Source organism: Neolamprologus brichardi, chromosome 3 (genome assembly GCF_056152115.1).
Source record: "Neolamprologus brichardi isolate AB-2024 chromosome 3, ASM5615211v1, whole genome shotgun sequence".
NCBI lineage: Eukaryota > Metazoa > Chordata > Actinopteri > Cichliformes > Cichlidae > Neolamprologus > Neolamprologus brichardi.
The window spans coordinates 15,439,680-15,467,282 of record NC_142106.1 but is presented as its reverse complement, the minus strand read 5'-3'; the positions used below and the strand labels follow the sequence as shown (position 1 = coordinate 15,467,282).

The 27,603-nt window shown below is 38.8% G+C and overlaps 3 protein-coding genes and 3 non-coding genes across 6 annotated transcripts; 5 read left to right on the top strand and 1 right to left on the bottom strand.

Annotated features, from left to right (window-relative positions):
• Positions 1 to 1,922: 1,922 nt before the first annotated feature.
• On the top strand, positions 1,923 to 5,833 carry LOC102794773 (dickkopf-related protein 2-like). The gene is made up of 5 exons (XM_006808860.3): positions 1,923 to 1,980; positions 2,163 to 2,332; positions 3,537 to 3,693; positions 3,801 to 3,923; positions 4,005 to 5,833. Exons 2-5 carry the CDS (start codon positions 2,165 to 2,167, stop codon positions 4,337 to 4,339), a joined length of 783 nt encoding a protein of 260 aa, XP_006808923.2. The 5' UTR covers positions 1,923 to 1,980; positions 2,163 to 2,164; the 3' UTR covers positions 4,340 to 5,833.
• A 3,666-nt stretch (positions 5,834 to 9,499) lies between these two features.
• On the top strand, positions 9,500 to 11,039 carry LOC102790737 (GTPase IMAP family member GIMD1-like). The gene is made up of 3 exons (XM_006808847.3): positions 9,500 to 9,683; positions 10,386 to 10,642; positions 10,766 to 11,039. The coding sequence occupies exons 1-3, from the start codon at positions 9,518 to 9,520 to the stop codon at positions 11,036 to 11,038; spliced, it is 696 nt and encodes a 231-aa protein (XP_006808910.2). The 5' UTR covers positions 9,500 to 9,517; the 3' UTR covers position 11,039.
• A 164-nt stretch (positions 11,040 to 11,203) lies between these two features.
• aimp1b (aminoacyl tRNA synthetase complex interacting multifunctional protein 1b) lies at positions 11,204 to 24,101 on the bottom strand. The gene is made up of 7 exons (XM_006808848.3): positions 23,981 to 24,101; positions 17,277 to 17,371; positions 16,976 to 17,089; positions 14,283 to 14,468; positions 13,999 to 14,198; positions 13,340 to 13,511; positions 11,204 to 11,477 (listed from the first exon to the last, which is right to left on the bottom strand). Exons 1-7 carry the CDS (start codon positions 24,010 to 24,012, stop codon positions 11,311 to 11,313), a joined length of 966 nt encoding a protein of 321 aa, XP_006808911.2. The 5' UTR covers positions 24,013 to 24,101; the 3' UTR covers positions 11,204 to 11,310.
• On the top strand, positions 15,147 to 15,218 carry trnat-cgu (transfer RNA threonine (anticodon CGU)). The gene has a single exon. It is a non-coding gene; the product is annotated as a tRNA-Thr (tRNA).
• Positions 16,302 to 16,373, top strand: trnat-cgu (transfer RNA threonine (anticodon CGU)). The gene has a single exon. It is a non-coding gene; the product is annotated as a tRNA-Thr (tRNA).
• On the top strand, positions 18,570 to 18,641 carry trnat-cgu (transfer RNA threonine (anticodon CGU)). The gene has a single exon. It is a non-coding gene; the product is annotated as a tRNA-Thr (tRNA).
• Positions 24,102 to 27,603: the final 3,502 nt, after the last annotated feature.

Below are 27,603 nucleotides of genomic sequence, written 5' to 3'. Positions count from 1 at the left end.
CCCATGGGAACGCGAAAGGTAACCTTCTGCATCCCTATGATATGTTCCAGATTGGGGATGAAATCCAATAGTATGACGCTCCCGACGCTAAGACATGTTCCAGCCATGTATTCCAGCCCCAAACCTAGCCTTAACGATAACCTTATCCCTAACCTTAATCACAACATCGTGTTAGAAAGCGTTTTCCAAAGCGATTCATGGTGAGAAAGAAAAATGAATGTACATGTGTAGATTCAGTCTAAATGGTTCTCATGTTTATTCCTGTTTCCGCACGTGTAACATAGGAACGTGTTGGGTGGCCGAAAGCGTAAGATACCGAAATGCAAGACCTGACCCCGTCCCTTCGTATGTATAATGTGTTTTTTTAATGTTTCCCATGAGGTCTGTTAAACTAGTGATATCTCGCATACAGCTTCACTTTAAGAGATAAGTGCTAACAGCATCTCATTAATGTGGTTCGGTTAGTTTACTGTAGACTAACTGACATTTCAGTAAGGGGATGTGTGAGTGTAATGCTGATCCTGTAGGTGTGTTAATCTCACGATTACAGCATCCAATCTTATCAACACAATAAAAGCACACGCACTCATGTGTTGTTCCTTTTGTAGGTGTGGAAAGGTTAAATGTGTCTGAGAAAGGTCATGGAGATGGAGAGATAAGTAAAAGGTTTGTGTGCGTAGGAGATAATAATAATAATGGATTGCATTTATATAGCGCTTTTCGAGACCCTCAAAGCACTTTAAAATACCACTATTCATTCACACACTGGTGGAGGCTACGGTTGTAGCCACAGCTGCCCTGGGGCAGACTGACAGAAGCGAGGCTGCCATATCGCACCATCAGCCCCTCTGGCCAACACCAGTAGGCGGTAGGTGAAGTGTCTTGCCCAAGGACACAACGAGTGAGACTGTCCGAGCCGGGGCTCGAACCGGCAGCCTTCCAATTAAAAGATGAACTGCCAACTCTTGAGCCACGATCGCCCCAATGTACAAGCTGTTTTCACCGTTCCACTTCAGGCTGAAATATTTTTATTCCTACACACTGTTAATTACTCCTGAAGATAAGCCCTTTGGTCACTTTATCATTAGATTTAGGTTTAATGAGCTTTTTATTAAAAGAATCACTGATGTGGAGACACAAGAGTGTGAGCAGGTCAGTCTTTCCTGCCATTTCAGTGATATATCAAAATGAGAGCTCAGAGATTACTGAGATCCTCACCACTACCACTTCAAGGAATTTCACATACAAGTGAGTCAGAAGGATAACCTAATCCATGGCCTCATCAATCATATTGAATGGATATGTAGTTTGATTAAAACATCTGCTGAAAACACATTTTAGAAGGACAGCATTTTTTTGTATTTATTTAAATTTTTTATTATATATATATTTGCGACAATTAATTTGGGTTTACCTTCACTTGTACTTGTATATGAATGTATAGTTTGTTGTTTTCAATATGCATTTCATTTCATTTCGTATGTGTGTGTGTGTGTGTGTGTACTTTTCCACTTTTTTATACCCCATGTTTCAGGTTTCCCAGTTAAACTTTTGTTTTTCAGTGGGACTTTTGAATGGCAAAAACAACAAACTCACCATATGGAGCTTTACAGCTAAACAGTACCTCCGCCGTCACCTTGTCACCTGCAGCCATGGATGCAGGTGACAGGGTGGGGGTATCGATGTGAGCGTTGCAGGGGCGGGTTAGGGCTCCGCGTGACCAAGGATGTGGGAGGATCGGATTTGTATAAAGTGGATCAGGGTCCGGGTTCCTCTCACCTGTCCTGAACTAAAGGACAGGACTGAAGCGAAGGCTCGTCTTCTTATTCTTATTCTCGTGCACTCCTGGGAGTTGGTTTAATTTAAAAAGAAAAGAAAGAAAGAAAGAGAGGAAACAACGGGAAATTTAAACCTGCAGCAGCAAACTGCACGGGACTGTGACGATTTACTTCCATCCATTAGAAAGTCTACAGCTGAAAAGTGAGTGATTTTTTTTTTGCTGGTTTAAATGGAAAACATTTAGACCGCTACTGTCTCTTGTTTATTCTTGTGGAGATATTAAAGTCCGTATGTTTAAGAAAGGATGATGGTAATGGTATGTCAGTACATGAAGTGAAATTAGCTGATTTTATTCACAGCGTCTAATGAAATCTTGATTGCAGTAATGAGCCGCTGGTTGGTGCTGCTGGTCAGTTTCGGGATCGCGCTTTTGGCGTGTTCTCGCTGCGGGCAGGCGCGCGTCGGACAGAATTCCGTCAGTACGGAGATCCTCGGGGACAGTGACGCGCTGCCGATAAACAGGAGCGCGTGGGAGCCGAGAGTGGACCTGACGGTGAGTGTGTTACCACGATGCGTGTTTCAGTCTGAGGGGATTTACAGAAGTCTCAACAAGTCTGTGCTTTGAAGTCAATCAAATCAAACATTTGCCTCTCACACAATTTAAAGTTAGCTAACAACTTTAGCTAAACTTTTAGCTACAGTGTTTCTAAACTAAATGGACAGGGGATTTTCTATTGACCAAACTATTACAATGTTACAAAGCTCATTAACATTTTATTGGCCTTTAATCTTTAGTTGTATCGAAAACGTTAGTTTAGTTGACTCTTTCCTACACCCTGTAAAGCTATGTGCTGCTGACAAAGCACTTTTTGCAGTGTTGTTGCAATGTTTCAAAAGCTTTATTGACTGAACATTATTGGTTACATTGCTTCAGTTTGGCAGAAGTTTTGGTCTTTATTTGTTGTTTCAAACATTTGATTGGTGGGAATATTACAAGTCTGTATTCACTTTCAAATTACAGGCACCATCTGGTTTACCAGTCACTTATAATATTTACATGTTTCTAAACATTATCATCAAGAACATCACATTGTTTCAAAAAGTTCATTGGCCTTTTTTATCAGCAGGATACTGTTTCAGGTGCATTTCTCAGCTGTTATGATGCTGTAAGCTTTCATGATAAAAAAAAAAAAACTATGATGATGTTTTAAAATTTCTTTGGCTTTCAACATCATCGGGAAGGATAATAAAAGGTTTCTTTGGTTTATCAACTGGACCGTTTTGCCCCAATGTACAGTTTTAAGTTGTAATGTTGAGGTGTACTTTAGAAGAGTGCTACAAAATTAAACGCTGATAATTCTGCGTTGAGCCTATGATGTCGCCTATGCAAGCCTATAATGAGTCGATGACATTTATTTTCTTGGTGATCCATTGACAATCAGAGGAAAACTAGCCAGAAATGCATATTCAGATTTCAGGCCAATCACAATATTTGAAGACTGTGTTTATGTTACATGTAGTTACTTTTTCAGAGAGGTCTGCAGTTAAGACCTACCTATGGCGTAGATTTAGTCCAGAAGTATAAATCTCACATAAAGTTGCTCAGGGCAACTGTCATTGCAAGTCAGAGTAGTTTAAGCCCTCCGTTTTTTATTTCATGCTATTTTTTCACCAGTGCTAAAAGATCACCTTAAATTACAAAACGAAAACCAGGTTCATTTGTTACTCTGTAATAACGTTTGTGTGTCTGTCTGCAGGTCTACCAGTGCATGAGTGACCTGGAGTGCAGAGAGGGGAACTACTGTCACACCTCCTCAAGACGTCCTGCCCACTCCCACTGCAAGACCTGCCGCAGAAGGAAGAGGCCCTGCCTCAGGGACACAATGTGTTGCCCCACCAACCGCTGCAGCAACAGTTTAGATGCTCCTCTACAGAAAACTTCAGTTTAACATTAATGACAATAAACTATTCATAATTAAAATTTTATCAAGTGTATTATCTCTGTGTTCTTCCTCCGGCAGATATTTGTGTTCCTGATGTGGACGGCTTTGTGTCTGAGAGGATTCCAAACACTGATGGAGCGCTAAGCCCGCTCACCAAAAAGAAAGGCGGGAGGCAGGAAGCCAAAGGATCCCCTGGCAGAAGTGAGATTAGTGTTATAAACCCGCAGTATGTTTCCCCCTGCCTCCTTCATGTTTCTCTAAGGGTTTGTGTGTTTGTTTCAGGTCAGGTCGGGAATCCTTGCTTGCGCTCATCCGACTGCTTGGACGGTCTGTGCTGCGCCCGTCACCTTTGGACTCGCATCTGCAAGCCCGTGCTACGTGAAGGACAGGTGTGCACGCGACACCGACGCAAGGGGAACCACGGTCTGGAGCTGTTCCAGCGCTGTCCCTGTGGGGACGGACTCATCTGCCGGACACTGCAAGAACCCGGTACCCAACTAGCTGCAGTGTCACGGTTCAACTTCTCGGCAACCTCATCTCGCTACTCCTCAGGACTGTCTTCAGGCTCTGCATCACCAGCCAAGGCAAGGCTTCATGTGTGTCACCGATCTAAATGAAGTGGACAAACCGAAAGAATGACTAAGGACTAGTGAGTTGCTCTTTTTGCCAATGACTTACCTCAGAGACAGAAAATGAAGACCTGTGGAATGAAGGGAGGGGTGAATAACATAACTTGTTACATGCATGACAACACCCGTGGCCCCTCCCCCACTACTTTTTACAGTGTTCCTACATGCTAATGCTAATTAGCTTCCTGCCAGGCTGCACTGACAGGCAAACTCAGCAGGAAGTGAAACTCTTTGTGGTGCAGATCTTGTTTCCTCATTTGTGTCTAGACAAGCAGAAACCACTTTGAAATCCAGTTTGACCCCATTTACACCACCACGAAAAGAACCGGTGTTTGATCCCTAATGCATATCTGCTGCAACTGCCTCCAGCACATGTATTCATATGCTGAGATTTTGAAGAAACTTGAAATGAAAAGGTTTTGTTTTCATATTCCCAAAACAAAGATAACATCATTACTTCGTTACTAAAGAGGAAAAATAGTTATCAAACAAGCCTGTATTAGCTAAAACGTTGAATTAAAACTAAGAAGGAATACTGAACTCAATCTTCAAACACTTCTCCACAATTTCAACCTGTAAAGAAAAAAGAAAATAAGCTTTTACAGGTGTTAAACTAGGTGATGATTTTCAACTGAAGCACTCAAGAGGTGCAAATATTACTCTAACCCATTGGACTTCAGAGACCCAAGCGTTAAATTTTCTGAAAAAATACATTTGTAGTTATATAATGTTACAATAAAATAATGTTCCAAAACAGTGCCTCAAATATGTTAACCTTCTCTTCTTTTGTCAAATCAGAGGCATCTAAAAAAATAATAATGTGCTTGAGGCTGGAGCACAAAATTATACCAAGAACCTCCAAATTTAATCTTTTCTTTAGGAAAATTTATAGTAATGATAAAATAAGGAACCAAAAATTCAAAAAAAGAGAAAATAATTCAATAAAATAATTCAAACAGTTTTTTACACAAACACATTTAAAAACATCCTCAGGTTTCAGGTCTGAGGCCTGTCGAGAGGAATTACTTTCCTGTAAGTGGTGTCTGTATATTTTTGAGTTAATGTTGGTGTAAATATGTATCAGATTTAATTGGTTGTAGCACTCTGCTGATTTTATACCAGCAATCATAAAGGAAATTGTAATGTAACATAAAATTATTTGTCAATCTAAGTTGAATATAGTTGAACTCCTTAATATTTACCTTTTAAGGTATATGGTTGAAAGTATGCCATGTTTGGAAAGTGTAATGTCTGATAACAGCCCACAAGATTTAAGCTGTCATTTCCAATCATAATCAGTTATTTTTCTGTTTCATTATAGTTGGGATACTTGTAAGATGCCCATTTCTATTGGATTTGTTATTGTTTACTAGCAGTTAGCTTGTAGCAAATGGTAGCCTAGTTAGCTAACATCATAATAAATGTAAGTTGTGACTGTGATTGTTGTTCTTATTTGTTTTTTTGTGTATCTAAACAACAAAATGGGCTTAAGTATATTTGTTTTGTGTGTTAATCTAAGATGTGTTAAATTGTTGTGGCTTTGTATAGAGCTAATGCTGCAATTTTGGTTAAAAGTAGCGTTTAGCATACTATCATCATCTATCATTAGGAGTTCTGTTCTGAACTGAGAAAAATCAAAGTTTTTAAGTAGAAAGGAGACCAGTAAGAAGGATCCCTAGGCTCTCTGGTCACTTGAACAATACAATGCAGTAAGGTTTAACTTGAGTACATAAAACTTTAGTGGTTAAATTACATCCTTCTCAAGCTTTAATATCTGTTACAGAGAGCCCTGCATCTGCTCAGACCACATGCTTATTTAACGTTTTTCCACTTAGCCGATGGGCACTGATAACACAAGCTAAAGTGGGAAAGGAATCATCTCCAAAGGTTTGTAAAGAAAGAGGTTAAGTGAGGTCTGATCTGATAAAAACTGTTTTAAAGGTCTACAAGAATAAAACTACAATCTGATGGCATGTGGGTATGACCATGTAAGGGTTTGTTTGTTTGTTTGTTTCCTAAAACCTTCCTTCCAATTGATTGTGATCTTTTGGAGGTCTGGACAGGACAACAGAAAAGAACATGTGTTGGTTTTATTGTGGCTGGTAGCTGCTGGGCATAGCTGTTCTCGCTCTGTGTATGGTTGTCATAAAGATAACAAACACACACAGTGTTTTCCATACCCCTCCAGCTGTGTTTCCCAGCTTCCCTGTTCACATATATTCTGCGTGGGTGATTTATCTGCATGAGCGTCACGTTCCATCTGTGTCTCCTCGTTTCCTTCCTAAGTTTTCCTTGTTGCTCTCATGATAACCTGATTCTTAGCTCTTAGCTTAGTTCCTCCAATCACCACTTGAGGCTGACTCCAACAGTGAGTCCATCCCAAAGAATCCATGTTAAAATAAACTAAGCATTTATGGTTTTGGCCTAGATAGCTAATCTGCCCCTTTATAATAACATTACCAGCAGGTGATTTCTTTGTTATTATAACTTACTTTTTAAAATTGTATTAAGGTTTAACCCTTTAAGACCTACCATAGAACCAAGTCCGCCAGAGCTTGTATTATTTTTACATGCTGTAGAGCCATTTTTGGGAGCATTTCAAGTTGATATACATCAATACAACCAATATAGCCCAAATTTTAATAATATGTATGCATTAAGTGCATAGTAACTACATAAATTGCAAAAAAGTGCAATAAACTACAAAAAAATTGAAAATCGTTTTTGTTTTTTAACATATATTTCTAGTTAGAGAAATTTAAGAGGCTTATCCCTCAAAACTGTAAATACAAAAAAGTTGCACAAAATAGTTTCCCACCACAGGAAATTTATTTTGAGTGTCTTCATAGTTTTATTTTTGAAATACACCAATTTTTATATACTGCAGGAAAAACGAAAATAAATATTATACTGCAAATTTGCAAAAAAGCAGCATATGCATCAAAATAAACTATTTCCAGCAGTGCAATATGAGTCCTAAGCATCCCAGAAATGACACAGAAAGTCATAAAGTCAAACATAACTTTTAAAAACACAAGTATAGGCTCATAAGGCCCGGATGGTAGAAAAAAAAATGCAAAATGACGTCACTTCCCGTTTCGGGCAGGTCATGGCGGACATGCAATAGTTCACGCTGATGGACGTAGGAAGTGTTACGAACAGCTGATCAGATCGGCAAAGCGTGTTTCTGGAATATTATGTTTTTGTTGCTGCAACCGTAGTTTTTGCAAAGCTATATGTGGAAGGAAACCGTGACCTAGGACAAGCTGATGGCATAAGATGTAAGTACAAATCCTCCTGTTTCATATGCAAAAAAAATTATTGCGCTAGCTCACGTGGTTGCAGTGCTACTGGAATTTAAAAATAGTTATGCAAAACGGAGCATGCCCGCTCCGACCGGTTTTAAAGGGTTAAACTTTGCATTATTATCCGCATGGTCTCAGGGAATGAAAGCAGGATATAAGACAACATCTAGTCTACTATATGTATATGTCTGGACCAAACCAGTAAAAATCCCCTTTCTTCTACTGTATTGAAATGTAACTACACAATTAATCAACGAATTCACTTAATGTAAGAAAAAGAAGCGTAATTGCAACAATATGTCTCAGTTTTTCTACATGACAATGAAATGCAGTTGTAGTAAATGAAAGAAAGTGAAAGTGTTTAAAATTACAAAACCATCATTTTGGTGTCATATGAGGCTGCGGCTATGGGGCAGGTCTTTATTGGTAAGAAAAGTTGTAAATCTGTTAAAAGAAAAAAAATACAATTAAAAGTTCAAAATTTATGTCCTCCTTCACATTTTCTAAAGTCGTCCAACAGGCTAGATTGGAGTGTTTGCCAGGCCACTACTGGCCCCCAAGTCTAATGTTTCACACCCCTGGTGTAAGGGCTCACTGTTAAACATGTCTGTATTTTCTCCAATATGTTTAAATTGACATGGCAGTAACACGATAAATTTAATGTTTTGAGTCAGTTTTTAAAATTAATTTTGTGTTAGTTTTGGTTTTATGGCAACACACTGAGTATTTTTCAGTCTAAAGACATAAAAATAATACATATCGAATAATACATAACGAATTGCAGCATTATACTGTAATTTGCAAGTGTTTACAGTGTAAGTACCATTTTACAATGTTATAGTAAGCTAAGTTAAATAGTTAAATACTTTAAATCTACATTACAGTACCGGAGGTTCACTGTCCAATTACCGTGAACAAATTGTAAATCAGTGATGAATGAGTGATGTATTATCAATGAGCTGCAGTCTGTCATAAAATGTCTTTTTCATTTGACTTTTTCAGGAAAAACTGAGAGTAGATGATTGCTCTGTGGGACAGTTTTCCCTTAAAACCTGCTTCATTATTTGCAAGTCATGAATTCTGTTTGCCTGTTGGTTTTAGTTGATGTGAGCTGACGGAAGATTTAATCACAACAGGTAACACAAGGAACATGAGTGTGAGGAATTACACGGATGTTTGTTGCTTTTATGACCTAATAAAACTGCAGCGAGGCACAGATAGGACTGGCAAGTTATAGTTTAACCAGTAACCACTCCCGTAAATACACATTCAACTTCCCATATCAAGCATATGCAGTCCTTGAAGCTTTTGCCTCTCCTGGTAAAGTAAAGCAGGTAAGACTCACTTTTGTTTAACTACAGTTTCAAAGCCTTTAAGTTAAAGAAAATATTACTGTTCATGACCCTATGAGACCTGTTTCTTAAAGGTTAGTTAGTGTAATGAGTTTTGTTTTTATAATTAGAATAAAATAATGTCTTCTGACTTCTGTTGGATGCAATCTGGATGGGTCTGGGATACTACGTAGTATTCAGTCCTGACCTTAGCTGAGTACTGACAGGTGCAAAGCTCGAAGAAAGCCAGAAATATTTATGTACCTATAAACTTAATGTATGTGTTGTTATTGTTTTATCAAGAAACCATCCAGCCTATTATAATGAGATTAAATAGGAATAAAAGTTTTACATAAAATCTCTTTTTTAAATGTATTTTATTTGTTTGTGTTGTATAACAAAGCTCTCGCCCTGCCTTTAACATTGAATGAGAAACGTCTTTAGAAATAAAGAATAATCAGTGTTAAACAGTGTGTGACTTTTAGATTAAACACTGTGAGACGTGTATTCAGAAGACTTTGTTTTTTCAGATGGATCTTGAAGCTGAACACGGTCAACCTGGAAACAACCTCTTTGATTTCCTCAGCAGGTGGGTTCATCATCATGGTGATGGCAAAAGGGACGTGCTGGTCTTGAACGTGGTTTTGCTAGGCGGCCCTCAGAGTGGGAGGAGCTCTGTGGGGAATGCTCTTCTTGGTCAGTCCTTCTACAGAACTTTCTTTTAAATACATTTTGCTTTATGTCTCTTTTGATGGTGTATCCATAGAAACATTTCCCAAATTGCCACTGAGTCTGGACTCCATATTTTGAAGTTTGGCCACACCCATGCTTGTTTGTTTAGATCCAGTGTCCTGTACAGGTGCAATGCTGGTGCGGACTGGTATACCAGAACTGAAGCACAAACTCCTTGAATGGGCTTTGCCACACAAGAAAGCTACAGCATTTCACAGTTCAGACACTTCAGTTAGCCACCTGTTTCAGAGTCAACCTTGCAGGCATAGAGGCCATGTCCCTAGCTCCAGTGCCTTTAACTTGAAACACATAGTATAAAAAGGAAAAGTAGAAACCAAAATTGTTCTTTGTATCAGGCTGTAAACATATTTGTTTCTGCTGTAAAGTTAACATTTTAACATGGGAGCCTTTGGAAACTGACACTCTTTTGAAATCAGCCTCAAGTAGACATTAGAGAAACTGCAGGTTTAATTTTTTAAGCCAAGAAAGTTGGTTCTTGTTCATTTAAGAAATATGATGAAAATAAGAAATGTAAAATTATGGACAAGCTCTATTTAGAATCACCTATAGCACATACACAATGATAATTAAACTTAATCATGTAAAATCACTAAACGTGATTTGCTAAGGATGAAAAAAGTTACTACAGATTTTTGCATCTGACAGGTGGAGACGAATTCCAAACAGGAAGAAGCATCTCAGGTGTGACCACTGAGTGTCGCCTCCTCTGGCGCACTTTTCCACGCTTTTTCAGAAGACAGGGGGCGGAGACTGACATGATGCTGAGAATTATTGACACGCCTCCTGGAGTGCCTGACCCACAGAGCATCCACCAACTCTGCCCTGAAGGCGTGCATGTGCTCGGCATCGTTGTGAGAGCCGACCTGCCGCACGAAGACAAACACCTGCAGCAGCATGCAGAGGTACTGCGCTCTGTGACTCGGATATCAGGTCCCTGAGCTCATGGTCATCTTGTGTTATTTTTAACAGCATTGTCTGCATCTGCTAACTGTGTTTGTTTTCTGTGTTTGTATTCTGGCCTTCAGAAGCTCCTTGGTCCAGAATGGCATCAGCATTGCATACTTATCCTCACGCATTCTGACCACCTGAGAGAGACGGGGCTTCAGCCTTCAGCCTACCTCGCCCAGCCCTTTACTGGCTGGCTCAGAAATCTGGCTGGGGAAATAAGGGGCGGGGTCTGGTTCCTAGATAACACCAGTGATTGGTCGTCAGTCAGAGGGCGACCACTCAGAGACCAAATTCTTTGCCTCTCAGCCAAGAACCATCACAGGGCTCTGACCGTCAGGACCTCTGTCTGACACCATGTGGGGCCTTTCTTTTGTTAATCTTTAAATCTGAAGTCACATAAAGTTATTTGTGGAAAGAGATCCTGTATTTCTTTCTGATGTCTTCTTTATTATTCACTTAAAGTGTTGCTTTAACTGCTTTGTGTTTGAACAGAGACCACTGACACCACACAGTGACAAGTTTGTTAAACTCTTCATTTACAAAACACCTGAACAAACACGTGCTTAGTCACAGTAAGCATGTACCGCGGTGCTGCACAGGATTTTCACAGTTACACAAACTTCTATCTGATGATGCAGTTGGTGAGGGAGGGGGCCCGGCACAGCCCCTTGCCCTTCACCTCAAAGCTACATCCTTTGTAATTGGCCACGCCCCTGCCATCCACCTGCAGGTCCGGCTGGAGAAGCTCCCAAACTTTCTCCTTGGACTGCAGCTCCCTGTCCGGCTCACCTGAACACGGGAAGAGAGAGACAGTGAAGGAAAGTGAAAAAACCCAAATGTTTTTGTGGTGCAGATACAAAACAAGGACTTTATCTCCTACTTTTTAATTAAACAAATGTATTTTATTCACAGGCACAACAAACTATGGCTTCTTGCAACTAACTATCAAGGTTTTAACTGACAACGACATGATTGGATTTCTTCCAGTCCTGAAAATGATCGTTACTTTGTTAATGTTTAGTAGTAAGATGCAAATCTGTGTCGTTGTTACACCAGAGCCCAAAAAATTTAATCTGTGTCTATATTCTTTGGTTTATAACATATATTAGAAATTTGCATCAAGATGAATTAAAGTACATCTTTTATGTCTTCAGTCATTCACGAAGAGTCAAATGATTTGATTTCTTTTAATTCACATAAGGAATAAAGTGAAAAACATCATGTCAATCAATTTTGGAAGAGTAGATATTCTAATTATTTCTAGCTCTCCAGATACATTACTATAAATCTCTATAAGGATAAGTGGAAGCGAATGGTTGAATGGATGGATCCTCTGTTTGACACAACCTACTTAAGCCCACTTTCGAATGATTGGTCGAATTCTTTGCTGAGTGGCAGCTTCCAGTGATTTTTTCAGTCATACTTGTTATTGCTTTGCTTCTTTGGGTCAGAAAAGTATAGAAAGTTGTGGACATTGATGTTTACTTTATTTTTAACATTTTTAGACAATAACCTTTTAAAATGATATGATGCAAGTCACTTGCTAATCAGAAGGTCGGTGGTTAGATCCCTGGCTCCTGTTCTAGATATCAAAGTATTCTTAACATTATACTGAACCCTCATATGTCCACCAGCGTTTGAATGTTGGGTTAGGGAGAAAAAATTTATTTACATGAATGTATGTGCAAATGAGGCTTGTTGTAAGAAACCAGTATATCTGGGGTCTCCAACTCGTCCTCGACGGCCGGTGCCCTGCAACTTTTCCATGTGTCCCTGTTGCAACATACCTGAGTAAAATGAGTTGGTCATTAGCAAGAGTATAGAACTTGACTGCATGCTGAAGTGGCAACCCCTAACCCTACTCAATTAAATTTAAATAAATGTAAGTGTTTGGAAAAATGTACGACTAAAAGTACTTTTATTGCACCGTGTTTATTCACTCATGAGCTGCTGTAACTAGAATCAAATGGCTGAACTGCCACCTCAGCATGCAAGTGTGTTGCAGCAGGGGCACATGGAAAAGTTGCAGGACAACGGCCCTCGAGGACTGGAGTTTGAGACCCCTGCACTATTTACAGAAAGTACCTGCTGATTTACCCGCAAAAGACATTATGGTCTAATTTAAAAACAAATTGATCAATTTCAGCAGCATTTTCTTCTTTATACTCATGCTTGAGAAGATGGTATCAGAATCTTTAGTCAGTTTAAGCTTTTAAAAACTGTTGGCAGAGAAATAAATAATAATAATGGATTGCATTTATATAGCGCTTTTCGAGAACCTCAAAGCACTGTACAATTCCATTATTCATTCACTTTCACATTCACACACTGGTGGAGGCAGCTATAGTTGTAGCCACAGCTGCCTTGGGGCAGACTGACAGAAGCGAGGCTGCCATATCGCGCCATCTGCCCCTCTGGCCAACACCAGTAGGCGGTAGGTGAAGTGTCTTGCCCAAGGACACAACAACCGAGACTGTCCAAGCTGGGACTCAAACTGGCAACCTTCTGATTACAAGATGAACTGCCAACTCTCGAGCCACGATTGCCCTGTGTCTGTTTAATCTGAGTTACAATCGCTTCTATAAACTGCTTTTAAAACTCTTAACTTAACTCAGTCACTGTGTTCATATATTTTAATGGTACATTGTTACCAGGGTAGTTGAGAAAAGTGACCCTGTCTCCTGGGGTGGAGCCTGTGGGTGGGACTAACAGTTCAACACAGTCATCCGAGGTGCAGCAGCAGAGGAGGCGGGCCTGGGAGACCACGCCCTTCAGCTTACAGGCCTTGACGTTGCATAGCAACACAGCTAAAGAGCCCTGAAGCTACAGAGAGAAAGAAACTATTTTGTTTTGTAAGCATTAAATAGAAGTTATTTAGTAGAAAAGTAAAAAAATACTCAAAATGCTAAGCAGTATATGTTAAGGGCAAATTATAAATTTATAGTTTTTTATTAAGTAATAATATTTAAAAAACAAAACAATATTAATTTAAAAAATTAAAATGTCATCAATATACTTACTGGAAAAAAATGTCAGTACTCTGACAAAAAATGTAAATGTAAAATAATAACAATAATATTTTTTATTAACCCTTAAGGACCCACAGTGACACTGGTGTCACTGCCTCTTTACACTTAGAGACTTGGTTATATATGATTCATTTGATATAAGACCCCCGTAATTTTCATGAAAGTAGAAATAGGTCTGGGCTCTTAAGGGTTAATATTGTATTTTCATTTAGTATACAGTATATAGCCTATTTAAAGCAATAACAAAGTTGATGATAGTTTTCAGTATAAAGTCACATTACCTCCTCAGGTTTTGCTTCCTGTCCCACCTTACTAACCACCGTCCGGGAGCTGTTTTCTCCCATGTCCACCTCCTGCACAATCATGGCTTCGGCCAGCGGGTGGACGCGGGCGCTGAGGATTCGTCCCACCCTCAGGTCAAGTCGTGACACGTCAACCTGTGACTCCATCCCCAGGGAAAGAAGGTCCGAGGTTGAACGAGCTGAGTAGACAAAGAGAGTCAGTAATTTTATTTATATTTTTCCTATCTCATTTTATTTGACTTTGTCTTTCACTCTACTCTCACCTTTCCTCTCTCCTCTCCTCCTCCTGCTGTGTTTGTCTCTCCGCTCATGTGAGGAGGAGGAAGAAGGAAGAGGATTGACCTGAAAAGCACCTGTTGCACCAGCAGGTGAAGACGGTTGATTGGCAGCTGTAGTAGAGGTAAGGTTAGGGGTCTGTGGAGGCGGAGCCGTAGAGAGCAAACTTTTAGCTGAAAGAAAGACATGGCAGTGCCTCATCAGCAAATAAATGCAAAGACAACTTTCTTTGCTAATTTTGGTTCTATATATTACTACATTCAATTTTAAATGAAACCACTCAGATCCAGTTGAAGTGGAGACTTTCACCTTGAATTCAAAGGGTTGAACAAAGGATTGCATGAAAATATGAGGCAGTAAAGTATTTTCAACACAATCCCTTCATTTCAGGGGCTCAGAAGTAAATGGAGAAATTAAATAAGTGAAAATACAATGTTCATTTCTAATTATTGGGTGAAAACCCTTTGCTGGCAAGTCTTGAAATTATTGACATCGCAAGAAGTTGCTTTTTCAACTTTTTAATGCTCTGCCAGACCTTTACTGCAGCAGCTTTCAGTTGCTGTTTGTTTGTGGGCCTTTCTGTCCAAAGTTTAGTCTTCAACAAGTGAAATGCTCAGTTGGGTAATAATCAGGTACAGATTCTGTACCCTGATATATTGCAGTATTTCTATTTTCTTAATATGTTAGTTGTATTCTTGTATTCTGCATGATGATGTGCTTTATTCTATGTTTTTGGATGTGATCTGTTATATATGTGACCACACTAAGACAAAATCCTGTCAACTGTCTACAATAAACATGGACCATGTCTGACAACACCCTTAAGTATGACAAAAGAGCGTGATGACAGGGGCATGGTGGCCAAGTGGTAAGGCGTTGGTCTCGTAAACCAAAAATCATGGGTTCAATCCCCATCCATGCCTTCCTATAAAGGAGGTCTTCCATGTTCAGTGTCTTGAATTGTTATTCAAGACACTGGGAAGAAAAGGTCACAGCAGAAGTTTTGATGGTAATGTCCATGTGCAATCATCTAGGACTCTATTTTGCCTTAGAAAACTCCAGCTTCTGTAAGTAGTGTAATCCATGTTATTGACACATGGATGCTGAAGTTTCACTGGTAGTAATGATATATCCTATGATGTCCTCTACAACCTAATCTGACCTTCTAGTCTTCTTGAATGGAGCATTGTGGTATCAGCAAAGTAAACAGTTTTTGTCTTTGACATCAGAATTTCCAAAATCATTGCAACCAAGGTGTGCAGAAGATTGTCTCTGAATGGAAAATGTAGTAAAGCTAGAACCAGATGGAATAAGCAGGAGAAGAACTTGAAGTTCCACCACTCAGGCAAAATAGTAGAATATCCAAAAACATGGAAAAGTGATTTCCAAGGCAGGATGTTTGTTTGCTGTTCTAATGTATATTAATTTCTGCTGCAGCAACCAGGTAATGGGGTCAAAGTTGGAGTAAACAACAACGTGCTTGATCCAGGTGTGGTAGCCAAGTGGTAAGGCGTTGGTGTCTTATACCAAGTAGAATGGGTTCAATCCCCATCCATGCCCCTAGTTCTTCCTTGTGATGTGGCATGCTATATGCCACATCACAAGGCATTACTTAAGTTACCGAAGCTGCTATCCTTGATTGTTTCATGGTTTTTAAGCTTTGCTGCAAACGAAAACCTCTGTTAGGCATCACCAATGTTTAAAGTCACTTGGTGATGTTCAGAGACTACTGTCTCTGTGTTGCAGAAAGTAATCTTATAGTTAGAATTCTTGAGGAAGGAAAGGCACCAAAGAATGTGTTATTGACAGTTAAGACCAGAAAACATGGCTCAGAATCTAATGTAACCATACTTGAAGACAAGTACTGGTCCAGGTACTGACGTAATCTCTGCATGTGCTCCTAGTGACAGAGTTTAAGCATTAAAATCCAACTGTACTAAACTTAACTGACGAGGCACTCGAGAAGGTGTAGTGGCTGGATAGATGATGACTTCTCCCCCAACGCAGGCATGGTGGCCAAGTAGTAAGGCGTTGGTCTCGTAAACCAAAGATCATGGGTTCAATCCCCATTCGTGCCTTTAGTGAGAGTTTATAACAATACCCACATGGAAATGTTTACTGACCGATGTGTCTGTGATGATACACTACCCCAGTTTCTTACCCAAATATAGTAGTCAATGAAACTTGTAATACAAAAAACCTTCGACTAAGTTAGACTTACAAAGAGGGAAATCTGGTTCTTAGCCCTATTTAACCCACACCAAGGATTTAGGATAATATACACACGCCCGCCCTAAACTGGAAAGTTTAGGTGGGAAGGAAGGTTCCATTTCCAAAGAAAGTGGTGGCCATGAAAATGAAGTAGTGTAAACATAGCATGGCTGCCAAGTGGTAAAGCTACAAATCTTTTGTCTTTTAAACCAAAGATTGTGGTTTCAAGCCCCATTGATGCCTTTACTGAATCGTTGAGCTTGCTCTGGATTTGGACATTGGCTACAGCTGATGTCTACTTGAAAACAATAACTCTATTTTACTTTAACTAATTGTAGATTTAATGAGACACTTTCCTTGCTTTTCTGTGAAAGTCACCACATGTCACAGACAAAACTGCAATTTTTGACCTGTCACGGTTTCAATGTCAATTTATTATGGTGCACGGCAGTATGAAAAGTGTATGTACCGGCACGTCTTCTCTGTTTATCCTGCAGCTGAGTTTTCAGCTGTTCAATGTCCTTCTTGAGTTTGGCATTTTCCACCAGCAGCTTTTTTTGCTCTCTGACAGATGCCTGCAGGACTGAAACACACAAATAAGAATGTTTTATCACACCCACAGTGGGTTCATTACCTCTTGATACCTAAGTCTTCAATTGATTATTAGTCCTTCATTTACAAAATTACAATGGCTTCAGAGTTGGTGATTAACTCTATCATTTGGCTGATGGATAACTGAATAATAAACAAACTCTGCTCTTCTGTCTTACGAGCTTTCTCTCTGGTCAGCAGAGCGTGGGTTTTAAAGTACTCTATGATCTGCTCCCCATCCTCTGGATCCAACTTCATGACAGCAGCTTCCAGACTGACAAACAAAACAGACACACAGCAATATTTACTGATGCTGATCTGGAGGAGTAGTCGGATTTCATTTTCTCAGGTACAATGAAATGTCATGCAGGTTATATAAAAGAGACATGCGCAATTGGGATAGATTCTTCTGCAACCATTAACTAGATAAGTGGTTCAGAACATCAATTGATGGTCCTTGTAAACATTCCAGATGCACCAGTTGTTATTTAGTTACCATTGTTGTTGTTTCCAGTGCCAAAGACTGGGCTCCCAGGGAGGCTAACCACTTCAGGCCTGTGGTTTTAACTTGAAAGCAGTGGAAGTGAGAGTCATGTTTTTCAATTTCTTGAGTTCCCTCAATACAATTCAACCTGCACCACTGAGTAAGAAGCTGGAAACTACATAGACTATTGATTACCACACCAACAGATTGCAGTGCGTGAGTTATGTGTCTGAGGTGATGCTATGAACCACAGAGAATGGTCCTCTCTCAGTTCCACTGGACTTGAGACACAAACCACTAACTGTCACCTCCAGAAGTTCTCTAATGAAACAGCCATCATTGGATGTCTGTCTGAGGGAAATGATTTAACGTATATGGGTCATCAGATGTGAACAACCTGCACATGAACACCAGTAAGATGAACGAGATTGTGGTTGACTTCCAGAGAAACCCACCACCCATCACACTGGTGAACATCTATGGCTTGGACATTGAGGTGGCTGACACATACAAATTTCTAGGTTTTCACCTTAATGATAAACAGGACTGGTAACGCAACACTCATGCTGAAGGGCTGAAGGGCCAAAATCAGCTCCATCTGCTGACTTTGGCCCTTCAGCCCTTCAGCGTGTGTTTTCCTGTTAGTATTTTTTTTTAAATATATATATATTCTAATTTACTTCATCTCCTGCTGCTCTAGCAAGTAAATTTTCCGATTGTAGGATTAAATCAAGTCTATATCTACTTAGGACCAGATTAGCAGACAATAATAAACTCATTATAGGCAACAATACAGGGAAGAAAAATCCCGAGCCACACCTCGTAGTGACTTCACTAATGCCATGTTGTTGTGTTTGGGGCATTTATTCCTTTGTTGCAGTAAAGAGAAATCTCAATACGTTAGCTGTCCAAGAGGTTGTGAATATTTGTTTTCATCTTGGAACTGACTGGAATGGAGATGAATAATAAGGATGGCAAAGAAACACATGGCATGATGGCCAAGTGGTAAGGCGTTGGTCTCGTAAACCAAAGATCATGGGTTCAAACCCCATTCATGCCTAAGATTGAATGCTTCAAGGACCTTGTTGATCTGCTTTGTTTGAAATATATGTATACTGTCTACCTACTGGAATTGATTGGAGTGGGCAATAAACTCATTACCAGTTTGAACAACTGCAGGATTTGACTGAAATTCTGTTTACTAAATGTCTCTGGAAAGAAAATTCTATAAGAAAGTCAGTGTTGGCAGTACATAAATGTCCCACAGTCTTCTCTGGGACATTAAAGTATAGTGCTTCCTGTTGGTTGAAAAAAAATGAAATGCTAGCATTTTAAAGCAAAACAGATTCCCATTCCTGGACTGGGCTCATCGCAGAGGATGGAAACTTCAACAGTGAAATCCACACCAGTACCTGACCACTGATTCCCACAACCAACTGCAACACAAAAGTTGGGTTATCGGGAACTTATCAGACAGAGCACGCTCCCTCTGAAACAGAAGGACACACACACACATACACATTATACAAGCGTTTAAAAGATGTGGTTTTCTTAAGTGGGCCTTCATTAAAGCAACAAAGATGAACAGGAAAGATCCTCAGAAGAGTGGATAGCAGCAAAGCTGTTACAGTATATTCATAGATTTAGGGATGTCACAAAAGTTCCTGGAGGGTAGTCCAAAGATTCTGTCCTTGTAGGGTCTCTTGTGGGGTGCAGAGAGTCCCAAAAGGGTCCAAAGTACAGAGTGTTAACCTCCATGTAGCTTAACTACTTAACCTCTTAAGCCCCAACGCCCCCTGATACGGGGGCAAAAAGCAGGAGATCAGGTAGGCTTGGGGCTTAAGAGGTTAATGATTGATATTATACAAATCAAACAGGAGATGATGTCACCAATGTGCTGATGAAATGTTTATATAGATGATATCTTACAGGAGGGGAAGTGAAGGGTTTGTCTTTGCCTAAGGGGAGCACATAAACACACATTGTGAGATGTCAGAGTTAATCAAACACAGGTTGTTTTTTGTGGGCTTTTTGGATCAAAACTGAAATGAGTCACCACACAACACTTCCTGTTTGATGCCAGACATCAAACTCACTGCCCACCTCTGCATTATGAATAGTTTTATTCAAGTATATCCAGAAATCTTTGTGTAATCGTTTGTGTAATTTGAGCTAAGGAGAAACTTATTTTTACTGTTCTTTCAAATGTAAATGAATTGTGTTTATATGGGACCTAAACATCCTCTAAGAATTTAAAAAGGCTCATATGATTGGAATATTTCATGCTTAATTTGCGTTCTTTGGCAACTCAATGCCATAAAAGTCTAAATGATAAAGATAAAGGTACTTGGTCCTTGCTCTGGGACATTGTGCACTTTAATATTCCGGCACATTTGGGCAATTTTGAGAAGCTGCGGGTTGGTTTCTCACACAAGAGGATGCTTAAGTACACCGCTCACTCTAACGTTGATTTGTAAAAAATTTTGAATTTGCATGTTTAGTTTTCATTTTATAACTAACTAAACTTTAAGGGTTTGCATATGGGCTGAAAATCTGAAACATGTTTTTGGCTTTTAGAGTTTAAGGCAAAAGAGGTTAAAATGAATCTGGCAATTGTTAAGAGAAGAGCAAGACACATTTCAGAATAAGCCTTCCTGCATTTTCTACACATCTGCAAGCTCATTTTCATGTTGTTCACGAATCTATATCATTAATGTTATTTATGGGGACCTCGTATCACAAAAAAGAGCTTCAGCTGAAGCAAAAGGCCAGAAAGGTGCAAAGAGTCTGAGTGACAGGTGAGAGGTCAGTGTGAGTGTGTCAGCAGCTTAACTAATTCATTTTAAAATCTTGGTCCTGACTTTTAAAGCTTTGAATTGTGATGTCCCTGCCTACATTTCTGATCTTATAGAACTCCACGCTCCCTCTCGCAGCCTGAGATCATCTAATCATAATCTGTTGGTAGTCCCACGAACTCGTTTTAAGACCAGAGGAGTTGTATGTTGCCTTGATTGTATTTATTCTTTTAAAAAGCAGCCTAAGACTCATTTATTTAGATTGGCTTTTAATTTGATTTGTGCTGTGTGTTTGATTATTGATATATTTTATGTATTTCTGTTTTTATATTACTGTGAAGCACTTTGTGGTTTTTATCCTGTGAAGTGCTATATAAATAAATTGATTTGATTTTGATTTAAGACATTAAAGCACAGAAAAAGCTGTCAGGTAAGTTTACACAGATATTATCTGTGGAGAAAAAATAGCTCAGTGAAGCCAGACTTTTTGCATAAAGATAGATGTAAAAACACCTGACGGAGCTCTCCACTGTCAGCATTTACATACACAAACACACTCCAATGTCACCGACACATTTATCTCTGTAGTATTAAAGCAAATTTCCTCTTTAACAGCTACTGTTATTGTAAGTGATAAAGAAGCAAGTAAAAAGAAACACGCCGGTCTTTGTTAACCAGTGAGGTAATCTGGTTAATTACATGATAACTGATGAAAGAGAGGTGACATTTGTGTTTGTGACTACAGGGAAGAAATGAGTGCTGTAACAATGTCTACATTAAAATCAGGGGAAGTTCTGCTTTTGTGCTTATTTGGTCACAGTTATAGCAACATGAAAAACGAAGCCAAACCCTGCAGTTTTTAAATGTCCACTTGAGGCTCTAAAGCTGAGTCTTCCATATTAAAATGTTCAGTTGTGATTAAAAAAGAATCCGCATGGCAGCAGCCATGATACTAACGTTGATGCTTTGAAAGGCAGAATTCAGTACCAGTGGGTGACGTCCTGTCGGGTTTATGTGAGCTTTGCCATCATTGATTTTGCTTTTCCTGTCCCCGTGCTGTGAAAAGTCAAACTTTGTGCTGTTAAAACTGCTCATGATTCGAGGAGTACCGTGTCATTTGACCCAGTTTTTGAGTTTGTGATGTTTTTCTGATTTCATTGTAAAGTGTTCGTTTTGTCATTTAGTTTAGTCCTCATGTATCAGTCTACGTCTGTTTTCTGTTTTATTTTGACAGTCTCATGGTCCATGTTCAGTGTGTTTCGTTTTTCTTTCCCTTTGGAGTCATGTTCATTTGTATCAGCTGTGTTTGCCCTTCTGTGCATTTAAGTCCTTGGTCTTCCTTTGTTCATTGTCAGGTTGTCTGTTTATCTACCCCTGTGTTCCCGGTCCCTAGTTTTTTCCACTGTCCCTTTGCTTTGCTCTTAGTTTAGTTTTTCCTAGTTTAGATTAGCCATTTGTTTTGGTTTCTCTTATTATGTACCTTCGTCTTTTGCCTTAATAAATGGCTTGTCTTTTGTTATTAGGTTCCTGTCTCCTCGTGTCGCCTGGTTCCTCTTAAACAAACACAAAGTTTGCTGCCACAGCCCATTTTTGCCCATTTTCTCTCACCATCACAAAGGTTACTAGGTTAATACCTAACTGAACTTAACTTCTTAGTTATATCAAAAATATGGAATTATATTAAGTCATAATAAATACGCAAGCAAAAACATAATCTGAGCAAATCATTTTATTTCACCAATTATATTCAACAACCCACTTTTATTTTCTGTTTGTTTTTATATTTATTTACTCACAAATCCTAATAGACTAATCAGATTCATAAAAAGACTAGTTGGTTTATATTTTATATTAATTTAATTCTTTTACATAGGATTGGGTTTCATAATGAAATTTATATAATTGTTTTTGTTTATGAATGAATAAAAAAATCAATATGAAAGAGGGAATATGTGCTACACATCAGTTTTGAGGATTTATTGACATTTTGAAAGTGCAGTATGATAGTTTACCCACAGCTGTTTGTATTTCTATTGTGCAGCTGTGGATGTACTGGTTTATCACCAAGCGTCATTTTAACACTGAGAAACATCTTAAAAACTGTAGAATTCAATGGCCCATTTTGAACAAGTCCCTTCCAGTCATGTTTGTGCAGTTACATGTTTTTGCTGCAGAAAGAGCAACTTTTTGTTGCCAGGTTTAAATATTTGTATTTTGGTCAAACATATGATTGCTAGATTCTGATCCACACTTCCTTTGCAGGTCCTCGTTATGAGTTTTCTTTGTGTTTTGTTTTGTTTTTTCATTTTTTTTAAATCATAGGAGCTATGTAATACTGTAAAACAGATTAATGGGACAGCACTACAGAGGCTTCAGAACTCACCTCAGAATCATGTGGTTTAAATAGTCCTTCAGTGTTAAATAATCCAGTGACAGTTGTCAGTATTTCCACTGCTCCTCAGCAGACAATGACCTTTAATGATTAATTCAGCAAACTTTAGTTTTCAAATTCTAAACAAACCGTTTAAAACAGCGCCGTCATAGTGTAACTCAGTTTAAATCAGTAACCTGAAGTGTCCATCAAAATGAAAAATCACTTTACTTTGGGCTCTGCAGGATTTCTCTCCAAGTGCAGAGATACTTGCAAGAGCGTAAAACTGTAGCAGCATGTGCAAAGCAAACACTTTCACATGTGCGATGGCTTCGTTGTTGACATGGCTGCTGAGTTCTACCTTGTGAGGAATTTAATTGCACCTGTGAAAGGAAATTTTTTGCTTGAATTATGTTTTTCCTATGACATAATGTCATATGACATTTTGACATTAATATAATTCCATAAATGGACCAAAGAAAACTTCATCATGGAGTCCCAGCACAAAGGATCCACCTACACAAAAACACCCACAGAGATCCTGTGTCCACACTCTGATGGCTCAGATCTGTTTTAGTGAGAAAAGGGGGGCCTAACCAATATCAGCATAGGCGTAAAAACATGTGAAAGGACATCTGAAAACAGCACCTTGCACCACATTGAGTGTCTTTTTGAAACTGGAAAACTACAATTAATGTCCATAAACACAAATAGACTCGACAGATTCAATTTCATGACCGCCAAACACATACAGCAGCTATTGAACAGCTGACATGCAGAGAGACACAACAGCTGCAGTGAGGTCTGCTGCTAAAAATATCACCGAATGGCACACCACACACTCACACATGACAACGCTCCTATTTAATCCTGAGTACCAACAAAATAATGGAGAAGAAAAGACGTGAAAGGAAAACAAATTTCTGCATCTTTTAAAGGGAAAAGAGACAAATAAAGAGCTGAATACCATGGAAGAATTTTAAATATTAAACAGGAAGTTAATGATCAGGTTTTAAAAAGACCTTAACAGCCCAAACTTTTTATACTCCCAGTTCAAAGAAAAATGTTAAACATGTCATATACAGAACAGTTTCATGTTCACTCATCAGCAGCTTTACAAATAGATTATACAGATTCGGCCTTTACATTTCCACTCACAGATCCATGTTCACCACCGCCTACAGAGCAAAGTGAGGATTTGCGGAGAATTAAAAGTCACTCGGGTGTTTGTACCTGGGGTGAAACAGGTTGTCGGTGTTGTCCATGCTGCAGGATGTTGTTGGTCAGCCAGCCGCTCACAGACAGAAGCTCACCGAGAGTGTGTGTTCGCCTCTGATATGCTGTGTGTCAGCTGTCAGCTTCCATCTCCAGCTGGAGGTGAAAGGTCAAACACCTCCCTATTTAAATCCCACAAGACCCGAGAGGGAGAAATGACTGGAGGTTACATTTACCCTCAAGTACTGTACAGTTTTGAAATACTTCAGGTGTTTTCATGTCTGATGTTGATCTCGGACACACTGACTTTGAAGATTATGAATTGTAAAAATGTGTGTTTTGTCACAATTTCAACTACACATTTAAATATAAAGCATAGCTGTCACAAGGTTGTTGTGGCTCACGATAAAAAAATCACAATAACAATGTTATTACAATATACATCGACGTATGAATGTGTGAAAAGGGTATGAACCCTTCTGGGTCAATTTGCATCTGTATGTTTAGAAGAACAGTAATGTGTGGCCCCCAAGATTCACCTCATCCTGCCCATCCATCTGCATTAATCTGAGACATGGACCTTACTCAAAACCGACATGAGCAAATTGGAGGTGTTCCGAAAGCGTTCCCTTCAAGCAAATTCTTAGGGTGTCCCTTTCTAGACCACCTAAGAAATGAGAAGGTAACCTAATGATCTAATGACCAAACACAGCGACAGTGACTTTGATGGTTTGGCAACGTGTGACAAATTTATGGAAATTGGATCAAGACTAGCCCAGTGGAAGGTGTAATGCTTTCCGCCAAAGAAAACGTGAAGAGTCCACATTAAGGAAGACTTTTAAAAAAGTAATACTTTCCATCAAAGAACCCCACATCATAGCCCCCAATCACAGGAAGTGAAAACAAATCATGAATGAGGTCCAAAATCCAGCAGCGTATTGGTTTCGAGGACATCTTCCTCATCCAACTAATAGCTAAAGGACAAATGCAGGAGGAGCAGAAGAAGAAGAAGAAGAAGAAGAAACAGAAAAACAGAAAAAACACCTGTCATTCAGTTCAAGGACTTGAATGTTCAGAGTGGAGGCATAGGCACCCCCATATTGTCAGACATAGACCAGTCTGTGGCACAAAAAAGGTTGGGGACTGCTGCTCTTAGTAACAGATGCATAGCAACAGATACATAGTAACAATAATCTTCTTAGACTTGTTAGACTTTAGATTCCTTTAATTGATGACATCACAGGATCTTGGCAGCCAATGTCCTTTCCTCTGACATTAGCAACAATCCCACCACAATTTCTCCAGATATAGCAGTGTGGTTAGAAGATACATACTTCTAGAAACTTAAAACACTGAATAATAGCAATAAACCATTCATTACGATAATGTAGAAATACTGATGGTGCTTTTATATTTCTTTCGATGACCATCACTTTTATTTACATCACTTTTTTTATTCGATATTAGAAGTTGCAGTGTTGTAATTCCACGTTTCTCCACTAGATGGGGTTAAAAACAAAAGAACTACTTAAAGCACTTCCAGTCGAAATGCGTGTTTGGATTGCAGACAAAGCATCAATATCAGGGTTTATTTCATATTCTTTATTTTATTTTACTTTAAAATAAGCACCAGCCTCAAAATTCATGTCCATAATGTGTATTAATGGGATAATTTTGACTTTTTTTTGCAAATGATCTCACATTTGCTGAAACATAACCTCCAGATACAAACATATTAACTCTAACAGATGGCTCCGGACATTAAGTGGTCACTGTGTATATATACTGAGAGGATCTGATTCAGTTCAGTGTGTTTGGTTTTAGTCGACAGTGAGCTCGCTCTGGTGGAACCATCTGGTATTACAACCCAACGAGAAATGAGACAATTTCAATAATAAATCACTAACAATGATAATTATAATAATAACAAAAATAATAATTTCATTGGCCTGTTTTTATGTCGTTACACTTGCATCCTGTGACGTACGAGATCTATTTTAAAACATGGTTACTCACATGTAAGTGCTTGCATGCTTGCTCCAGAATATTTATCAGATCACTTACAGTGTCTCACACCCCTCGGTGAGGTTTTTACTAATTGCAGAGTCCTGACTGACACATACAACTGACACATACAACTGAGCGAGCATTCTCAGTTTTTAGTGTCTTGCTGTTCAGATATGTCACTTACCTCACTCACTAACAGTATTAAAAGCAGGCTGAAAACATGGCTCTTTTCAAATGAGTCTTTTTATTGATTTTTTTATTTTTATTTTTATTTGTCATTAGATAGCACTTAACACTTCATTTGTATCTTTGCATCTTTAATTTGTAGATTATCGTTTTATGAACTGATTTTGATATATTTACATGCTGTACATCACTTTGGTGTTTGCTGTTTAGATGTGCTGAATATAATGAGTTGACTAAATACTTTAATCAGTTCACAAATTGTTTTTGTGAATTTTACGAAGTTTAGCTTATTGTCCATATCCACATTTTTTCCCATTATATGTATGTGTTTTTGACTTATTTATCATTTATATGCCTCTAACTTTTAAAATGGTTCATTTTTGAATGCATATTTTAAAACTGATTTACTTTTACTACAGTCCATTTAAGGCAGGGTGTCAAACATAAAGCCCAGATGCCAGACTCGACCACACTCCACTCAGGCCCAGCGGAAGCTTTTGAAAGTGTAGAGGAAGACACATTTTGGGCTTTTAACTGTGATTTCATATTTTACAGCTTTTCAAAGACCTCCCCGTGGCTATTTGTACACATTCCTAAACAACTGCAGAGCACAAACTGCAACTGTTTCTAACAGTTATTTGTTGTTTGTAGTTGCAATGAGTACACATAAAAAGGTTTATTAACAGAAAGTGTATAGACAAGTCTGGTGACCTACCAGAAATTTTTGTTACAAACTTAAGCTAAAAAAAAGTCACAGTGAGAGATTTTGTTTCATTATCTAAAGGAGCATTTCTTTAACGTTTTTATATTAAGATATCACAGAGATTTAAATGTGTCTGCCCCCCCCCCAGCTGTATGTGGCCTGAGATGTAAAATTAGCTTAACATCTCTGATTTATGGTATTAATTTGGTCCAAATACATGCAGAGAACATATTAGTGTAAAAGATTTCTATTAAAATAATAGCAATGTCAATTTATTCATATACAATTTATACTTATAAAAATAAAACCTATAAATAGTTTTTTTTGCCTACATTGTTTAATCATTGACTTCAAGATTAAAAGTGACTCAGTGAATTAAATGTTTGTTTTTCTGCCATGACTGGCTTTTGTTTCTTTACCTGCATACCTGAGGTGTTACTAGGAATGCTGGCATCACTTAGACGAATGCTGCCTTCATTCATTACCTAATTAGGAAATGAAAAATGTTTGGTAGGCTCATTCTTTTTCTCATCATCACAACTTTGATTCTGTCAATCTGTAAATGTTTATTTTTAGTTTTATTATTTTAACTTTTCTGGTAAAAACGAGCTTCCGTACGTCCGTCTCTCCTTTTGACGGAAGGTCCCGCGAGAGAAGTCGATCTCAGGTGAGTCACGGCCCGTTTCGAGTTGAGTCAGCGGACGGTTTCGCGATGCAGGCGGAAGCAGCTTCACCATATTTGGAG

Excerpts from the sequence above, each read along its gene's own strand:
- LOC102790737 (XM_006808847.3), top strand. The coding sequence starts at position 9,518 with ATGGATCTTGAAGCTGAACACGGTCAACCTGGAAACAACCTCTTTGAT. Across the intron at positions 9,684-10,385 it reads TGTGGGGAATGCTCTTCTTG|GTGGAGACGAATTCCAAACA; the intron begins GTCAGTCCTTCT and ends TGCATCTGACAG. Across the intron at positions 10,643-10,765 it reads ACCTGCAGCAGCATGCAGAG|AAGCTCCTTGGTCCAGAATG; the intron begins GTACTGCGCTCT and ends TCTGGCCTTCAG.
- aimp1b (XM_006808848.3), bottom strand. The coding sequence starts at position 24,012 with ATGGACAACACCGACAACCTGTTTCACCCCAG. Across the intron at positions 17,090-17,276 it reads GCTGACCAGAGAGAAAGCTC|TCCTGCAGGCATCTGTCAGA; the intron begins GTAAGACAGAAG and ends TGTGTGTTTCAG. Across the intron at positions 14,469-16,975 it reads TAAACAGAGAAGACGTGCCG|CTAAAAGTTTGCTCTCTACG; the intron begins GTACATACACTT and ends TCTTTCTTTCAG.
- LOC102794773 (XM_006808860.3), top strand. The coding sequence starts at position 2,165 with ATGAGCCGCTGGTTGGTGCTGCTGGTCAGTTTCGGGATCGCGCTTTTG. Across the intron at positions 3,694-3,800 it reads CACCAACCGCTGCAGCAACA|ATATTTGTGTTCCTGATGTG; the intron begins GTTTAGATGCTC and ends TTCCTCCGGCAG. Across the intron at positions 3,924-4,004 it reads CAAAGGATCCCCTGGCAGAA|GTCAGGTCGGGAATCCTTGC; the intron begins GTGAGATTAGTG and ends TGTTTGTTTCAG.